At 37.8% G+C, this 8,421-nt stretch overlaps 1 protein-coding gene across 1 annotated transcript; it reads left to right on the top strand.

The window, feature by feature from the left end:
* Window positions 1–1,374: 1,374 nt before the first annotated feature.
* BARHL2 (BarH like homeobox 2) lies at window positions 1,375–7,279 on the top strand. The gene is made up of 3 exons (XM_044302299.1): window positions 1,375–1,915; window positions 3,786–4,011; window positions 6,967–7,279. The coding sequence occupies exons 1-3, from the start codon at window positions 1,375–1,377 to the stop codon at window positions 7,277–7,279; spliced, it is 1,080 nt and encodes a 359-aa protein (XP_044158234.1).
* Window positions 7,280–8,421: the final 1,142 nt, after the last annotated feature.

The raw sequence follows: 8,421 nt of genomic DNA, 5'->3' as shown, positions 1-8,421 counted from the left end.
GTAATTTCAAATCAAATGTAACTTGAAATCATTCATTAGCACCTTATAATGACTCTGCTAATTAGGTTGAACACGGTACTTAGTCAGGAGTAATATGGAGTCTCATCATAGACGCCCCCCTTCCTTCCATCCCCCTCCTTCCTTCAGTCCTCTGACATTCTACACCAGACAGGTTGGAGCTGTCCTGGAGAAATGAACACAACTTGATGCTGTGCAGTATCAGCACCATCATTTCACAGTCCCAATGGGTCCATGACATCTATTCCTGTTACTACTGCTTAATTACTTAGTGCACCATATGCAAATATGCAAATTTGACTAACACTATATATATGTATAAATCAACAAACGGACAATGAAGTGGAACCATCACTGTATTTACAAATATTCGAATATTTACAAATATTGAGTAGAAATTGTAACAATTGTAACAAGCACTTGAATAGACAGGTTGTATGAGCACAGACCAGGAACAGGGTGAGAGGGGGACATAAAATCACTTACTCGCTCACAAGTCCAGTGTTCTGAGGTCTTGCATTTCTTTGCAGACACTACCTTACTACTGTACAGCTCTTTAGTGTTGTGCATTGTTCTTGCAGTTATGCTATTATTCAGAATGAACCTGTCATCCTCCTAGTTTTGTTTCTTCTCTTCCACCTTTTTTTTCCCCTCTGCATTTATTTGTTTCTTATTTATTGAATTGACTGTGCTTTAGATTAGAGGAAGCGACCCAGGAGATACATGGTACAAGAAAAAAAAAAGAGCATCCTAGTCCATAGCCCTGGTGCATGCACAGTGCAAGCCTCCTACCCCCCTCCCCATTGGCTGCCTTGCTCCCAACGTCAGGTCTCTCCCACCAAGGCGACCAATGCTGGAGGATGGAGAAGGAGGGCTGAGTGCCTGGTCCTGGGGGGTGACGTCATGGGAAGGAGTCTCTGCAGCCCAACAGGAGAAGGATTACAAGGAAAGGAGCTGCAGTAGTCAGGAGTCATCTATAGCCACTGTCTGAGAGCAACCTCAACTTTCAAAGAAAGTTCTCCAACAACTAGAGCCTAGGCACCCGAAGCCCTGCAGAGCTCATCCTCAGCTTCACAAGAGCCATTAACATGAAATATAGCCTGGCAGGGCACAGCACTGGCACATGACACTAGATAAACGTATGTACTGCCACCAATAACACGTGCGCTTGTGTCTCTGCTCCGCTACATCAACCATTCGCCTCTGCTTCATCCATTTGCCTCAGTTTTTTTTTTTTTTGTTTTTTAGTGTTTTTTTCCTATTGGGTTGTTTCGCAGTCCTTTGAAAAAGAATTGCTTTTTGGTCGATTGCTCCAAGAGGATTGTTATGAAGACTTGGTCTTGAAGGGCAAGCACCATGGAAGGATCCAGTTTTGGGATAGACACGATATTGTCCAATGCTGGTTCTGGCAGCCCTGGCCTGTTGAATGGAGACTTTAGCCGGGATGGCAGAGATTTTAGGAACCAGGGTCCTCTCTCTCCTGGTTCGGAAATAGACACTGTTGGGAGTTCTCCTTCATCTCCTATTTCAGTTACAATGGAGGCGGCAGATCAGCACCGGCTGGTGGACAGCGCACACCTCCACCACCTCCACCACAGTCACCAGCAGGCACCCCCACAGCAGCAGCAGTCACCCCCACAGCAGGCAGCTCAGCTGGCCACTGCCCCCAGGACTTCCACCTCTTCCTTCTTAATTAAAGACATTTTGGGAGACAGCAAACCCCTAGCTGCCTGTGCCCCTTACAGCACCAGTGTGTCCTCCCCTCATCATACTCCCAAGCATGAGGGCAATGTGGCTTCAGAAAGTTTTCGACCCAAACTAGAACATGAGATGCAAGATGGCAAGAGCAAAGGAGAGAAACTACGAGATGACCTGCATTCAGACATGAAAGGGCATGGTGAGTGTCAAAAACTTCCTTGTATACTTTGATTAGTTATTGCCTCTTTTTAATTTTAATTATACATTTTATTATACTTATCTAATAGGTAGACCCAAAATCTTTTAAATTATTTTAATTATACATTTTATTCTTATCTAATAGGTAGACCCAACATTTTTGTAATTACTTTAATGATACATTTTATATTCATGTAATAGATAGACTCAAAATCTTTTTAATTATTTTAATTATACATTTATATTTATGTAATAGGTAGACTCAAAATATATGTTTTCTAGGCTATTATTATACTTCATCCACTGATTAACTATACATAAATATATATATATATATTATTTTAATGCACTATATTTTATTACTTCTAGATTTGAATCGAGCTGCATTTATATTATTGTTTTATAGTCTGTTTCTATGAAGTGTATTATTTTGAATATTAGTAAATTAATTGTCAAAATAATACAAAGGACTGAAATGATTTACCAAGTAGTTATAACTCTATAAACGCCTGGTATTTGCTTTCTGTCCAAAATACTAATTTCTTTAGCTGATACCAAAGCAATAACGTTTTAATTTACACATAATCCCTTGTTAAATACGCGCATGATTATTGCAAAGTGCTGTGTTAATTAAAAAATCTCGCTTTTCTATTCAATGCATTTTTTTTTTAGCAATTGTCAACTGACATCAATTAATTTCCAGCGGCTAAATAAAATATGGGGAAAAAATCCCGCCAAAGAACCATTATCTGTTAGTTAATATCAATATCATAGAATTAATTTAAGCGTTCCTTTTGGTATAGCCATTTTTTTTTCTCGTGCATTAATGATCAAAACCAGATGTACAGTGTGGCCTGGCGATTTTTTTTGTGTGTAAACCATCCTCCCCAGTGGGTCAATTAGAGAGATTATTGTTCTTCCTGCAGGGAAGATAAAAAAAAACGCAGGAGAAGAAAAAACTGGTACAAACAGAGATGGTTTTTGACATATCGATTTTTCTTCAGTACAGAAAAAAAAAAAATAATCTGGTGTATAATACCTGGTCCTGTTATGGTTCTCACCTGGCATTAATGCATTAATTAAAGAAATAAAATAAAATAAATATATAGTACTAATATTATTATGTAGGAAGCATAAGGATAATTTGCAAAAAAAAGAATATATTGATAATTGTGTGATTAAAAACATAACAAGACATTTATTAATATCAAGCAATAATTATGTGCAAACACAATGATGATGATAAGACCAATATTTTGTGATAGTAATAATATTAGCAACAACAATACCAATAATCGAAATTAAAATATGAATACTATTAATACTACAACTACTACTGCTACTAATAATAATGTGCAATTTTGAATCTATCTACAGTATCTATCTACCAATTATCTATCTATCTATGTATCTAGTTATCTATCTATCTATCTATCATTAATTTACAGTATCTATATATCTATCATTTATCTACAGTATCTATCTATGTATCTATCTATTCACCCATCCCATATCTATCTTTCATCTGTCTGTCTATCTGTATGTCTACCTTTTATCTATCTATCTATCTATCTATCTATCTATCTATCTATTATCTATTATCTATCCATCTATCATCTATCTATCTATCTAGCTATTATCTAGCTATCTATGTATATATCCATTATGTATCTATCTATCTATCTATCTATCTCTGTCTGCCCGTTTATTTGTATGTCTGTCCGATCTATCTATCTATCTATCTATCTATCTATCTATCTTTCTATCTATCTATCTATCTATCTATCTATCTATCTTTCTATCTATCTATCTATCTATCTATTCATGCTTTATCTTGTGCATAGGTATCATTATATCACCTATATCCATAGGTACAAAGGAAGAAGGAGACAGAGAAATTTCAAGCAGCCGGGAGAGTCCTCCTGTCAGATCCAAGAAGCCCAGGAAGGCGAGGACGGCCTTCTCAGATCACCAGCTCAATCAGCTAGAGAGGAGCTTCGAGAGGCAGAAGTATCTGAGTGTACAAGACCGAATGGACCTGGCAGCAGCACTGAACCTCACAGACACCCAAGTCAAGACCTGGTACCAGAACCGAAGGTGAGGATAGAGGAATGGGCACAAAACACAATGGAGAGCAAATCTGTGCAATAAATACATTTTGGAAATGATGCTGGATATCATGGGTGCAGGAGTCCTCCTGGATGTCTGTCCTACTAGCAGACCCTTTGAAGAACTATATATATATATATATATATATATATATATATATATATATATATATTGCATTTACTTGGGTATAGTGTGCCCAATAAAGTGACCAGAGAGAGAACTGAGACAATTGTGTAAGGTTCAAGAAGGAAAACCAGTAAAAGGGTAAAAAGATCCCCATCCCCTTCATAAAGCCCCCTTCATAGGTCTCTGATCATGATTTGGGTTATGCCCATAAGAGTTATGATATTCAGCTATGCAAATCTAACGACCGATCCAACAATTTTTTTTTTTTTTTTATTCCTTCCTATTCAAGGGGCCACATTTGTGTTTCTGTATCCCAGGGTATTTTAGGAGTCTCATCCACATGGTGGGAAAACCCCCAAAGTGCCCATAACGAGATAAATATGGCTAATTAATAGCTTTAAAGGCAGGAAAAAAAATGCAACTAACATATACATGAATAAATAATGTGTAAATCTTCATTACAAAATTAGGGACAGATTACTCTCCCTGTGTCCCAGGAATACACTACCAAGAATTCCCATTGCAGTCTAATTACTCAGCGATGCAGGATTTGTGCAGACTCAATTAGAAATTGTTATTTATTTATTTTTTCAACAAACCCATTCGGATGGTATTATTTTAATAAAACGAATGTATATTACATGAAGGTCCCTCATCCCTGTTGTCCACACTCATCTTGTAGCAACAAATGAAGTTCAATTCTATTTTCCATAATTTTCTGTCTCATTACAGACGGTTTCAGCCACCCTAATTCTGTCGGAAAAAATTAGTGTCATTTGTATGCAATGTAAGATAATATGTCAGGGGCTTGTTTATTACTGTATACCCCCACTACTCTACTCTACCAGCTCCATAGGCTCTCAGCTACACTGGTTTGGCAGAGAGAGAGAGAAATAAACGAGTCACAATATTGCTCTCCAGTCCTCAAGTCTCAAGTAGGAAAATGTAGTTATAGTCTGATATTAACTCATTAGCATCATTGTGCATCCCTTGAGACATCAGTGGTCTGCAGTCTCCCAAGAGTACTTGAAGCCTTGGGTATCCTTAACTTCCATGTGAGGGAAGAGAGGATGGTATTTCTATATAGGCACAGTACATAATACAATAATCCCATAATACTGTAGTAGTATAGTAAAAAAAAAAGGTTAAAATATAAAGACTTCACAGTAAAACAACCCAATAAAAATATTTTGTAGTAGTATGATATAATAGTTGTAATATAAAAGCTACATATTAATACTGTAGTAGTGTAGTAAAACAACAAATACTCCAGTAGCAAACACTTCATCCAATAATAATAATCCTAAAGTAGTGTAGTAAAACAATAAATACTCCATAGTACAATAATCCAATAATAATCTTGTAGTAAGGGATTGTAGTATAAAGGCTCCATAGCAAAGTAATTCATTAATAATTATATGAGTATTGTAAAACAATAAACAAGCCATAGTCCGATAATCCATTAACAATCCTGTAGTAAACGACTGTAGTATTAAGGCTCCATAGCAAAGTAATTCATTATTAGTTCTATAAGTATATAATTAAACAGCACAGACTCCTTAGTACTATAATCTAATAATTGTAGAGTAAATTATTTTATTATGAATACTCAGTAACACATAATCAATGAGAGAAGTATAAAACAATAAAGACGCCATATAATAATAATAATATTAATAATAATAACAATAAACTTGTAGTAGTGTAGTGAAGCAATAAATACTCCATAGTACAATAATCCAATAATAATGTTATAGTAGTGTAGTGAGACAATAAATACTCCACAGTACAATAATCCACTAATAATACTCTTATAGTAGTGTAGTGTAGTGAAACAATAATGACTCCACAGTACAATAAGCTAATAATAATCCAGTAATATAAAGACTCCATAGCACAGTAATTTATAAGCCTATAATAAATCTGTAGTGTACAATAATCTGATCATACAGGGCTAGCAGAGAATACGGTGAACCAAAACATAAAAGTAACATAATGTGTAATATCTTAATAATACCCTGCTATAGAACAACATATATAGTACTATATTAATAGTGGTAGTAGTTCATTAGAAACAGTCACAAATATTAATTGCAGACGATCCATACGACAAAAGTCCAGCGCTGATCACACCACAGATGATAGCAGTGTTACAATGTGCAGATAGTCCACCGCTTGGTATAACAATAGGACTGGAAATAGTAATAAAGTAATAAAGCCTACACTACAGAGAAGTTAAGTATCAGTATACTATTAGCGCAATATGAGGAGTTGCACTATATATATATATATATATATATATATATATATATATATGTAGAGCGAGAGAGAGAATTCAAAAAGCCAGCAGCACTCCAGTAAAGTCAAGAAATCAACGTGGTTTATTCACCCAGTGTCAAATAGCAAATATATATATACTAATCCAGAACTATTATTTTATGTGATATGAGTAACCGTACTGGTAGTAGTCCCACCATCCGCATCCTCACAGGGTGGGCTCTCCCTGGGCTATTGTCTGCCCAGTGTGCCCACCCTTTGCCTTCTGAATGATTGTTTGCTTCTACTGTAACTTGCAAGTGATGATGAGGATGAGCCACACAAAGCTTCCAAAGCTCCATAATTCTCGACAGGGGCTAAAGACAGAGCTCTGGATAGTCTTGAGTCTTTTCTTACAGTGAATCCACCCCAGCTGGGGTCTTGTGAGGGGACCTGGTGCTCCTGTCTAGACCTCAGCCGACGTATCATGTTTTACACAGTAGTGTTTGCACTCTTTTATATACTGAATGTTGATTTTAATTTTATTTTATTTCTCTATAGGACAAAGTGGAAGAGGCAGACAGCAGTGGGTCTGGAGCTCCTGGCTGAGGCTGGCAATTACTCTGCTCTTCAGAGGATGTTCCCTTCTCCTTATTTCTATCACCCAAGCCTGCTGAGCAGTATGGACAGCACCACAGCAGCCGCAGCAGCTGCAGCCATGTACAGCAGCATGTACAGGACTCCCCCTGCCCCCCACCCTCAGTTACAGAGACCCTTAGTCCCCAGGGTTCTCATCCATGGCCTAGGTCCTGGGGGGCAACCAGCTCTTAACCCTTTGGGTAACCCCATCCCAGGCACCCCCCACAATCGGTGAAATACAGACTCTTTTTTTAAGTTTTTTTTACTATCTACAGCACTATCACAACCCACAAGGACAAAACTAAAGGAGGTCATCAGAAAAAAAGGGACACGTGGGAGGCAACTGACGGGCACCCCCCTGTAAAGGCTCAGCCATCAAGCACCTAATACAGTGTGAACTGTACCTATATAGAGCAGAATCCTATAATGAAGCTAGAGGACTAAGGACTAAAAAATATATATATGTGAAAGGAGAAGATAAAGAAGAAGAAGAGAAGGAAACTGCGCCCACTGCAAAGAATGAAGGCGCAGTGGAGAAATAGACGCGCTCCGTCCAATGAAGACAGAGCCCAAAGGAAAACGCAAGAAGGAGTCAAAGGGAAGGAAGGGAGAACTTTGCACTGATCGTGAGCGGCTTCATTCGGAGTAGTGGCATGCTCTCTAATATACCATGTACATGGGAAAGACTCAAATATCATATTTATTATATGTTGTCCAAAGTCACAACAACTGGTTCATTTTTTAATGTCAATTTTTTTTGAGAAAATCAAATAAATCGTTAGAGGAAAGGCAGAGATTTTTTTGTGAATGAAAAGAAAAAAAAACACAAAAATAATAAGTAAAAAATGTATCTCTTTTTTTAACTTGGAGAAAAAAATAATTTTAATAAAATAAAAACGCACAGTATTGTTGCCGTGAGATTTATTGGTGGTTAGCACTAGCGAATTATTACAGGCAGAAGATGGAGATTTCAGTGGGTTCGTTCTGGATAAAATCAGGTGCTAGATTATAAAAAAAAAACTTTGTGTTCTAGATAAAATAAGTATCGCAGATGAGACAAACCTTGTAGATGTGCACGGCGCGTTATCTGTGTAGATGTGACACGGAGACTATCTGGAGAGGGAGGTTTGGGGATCGCCCTGGGCAGCAGCGTGTCCTCGTTTTTTATGAATTTTAAACACGTTAATGAGCAAAATGAGTGATTTGTAAGGTTGGGTGGCCTGCCTGGGAACCGAGGAGCTAGGCTCAGCCTGACAGCTGTTCCGGGGGAGCGGAGGATCTCAGGGAACAGACAGGAGGCGGAGGGACAGCGGCAGAGAGGACAGAGCCGGGCTGCGGAGGGCGCCCACCCCTGTGTACTGCAGAGAGCAACGGGGG

This window comes from Bufo gargarizans, chromosome 7 (genome assembly GCF_014858855.1).
Source record: "Bufo gargarizans isolate SCDJY-AF-19 chromosome 7, ASM1485885v1, whole genome shotgun sequence".
NCBI lineage: Eukaryota > Metazoa > Chordata > Amphibia > Anura > Bufonidae > Bufo > Bufo gargarizans.
This window is presented reverse-complemented; position numbering and strand designations above follow the sequence as displayed.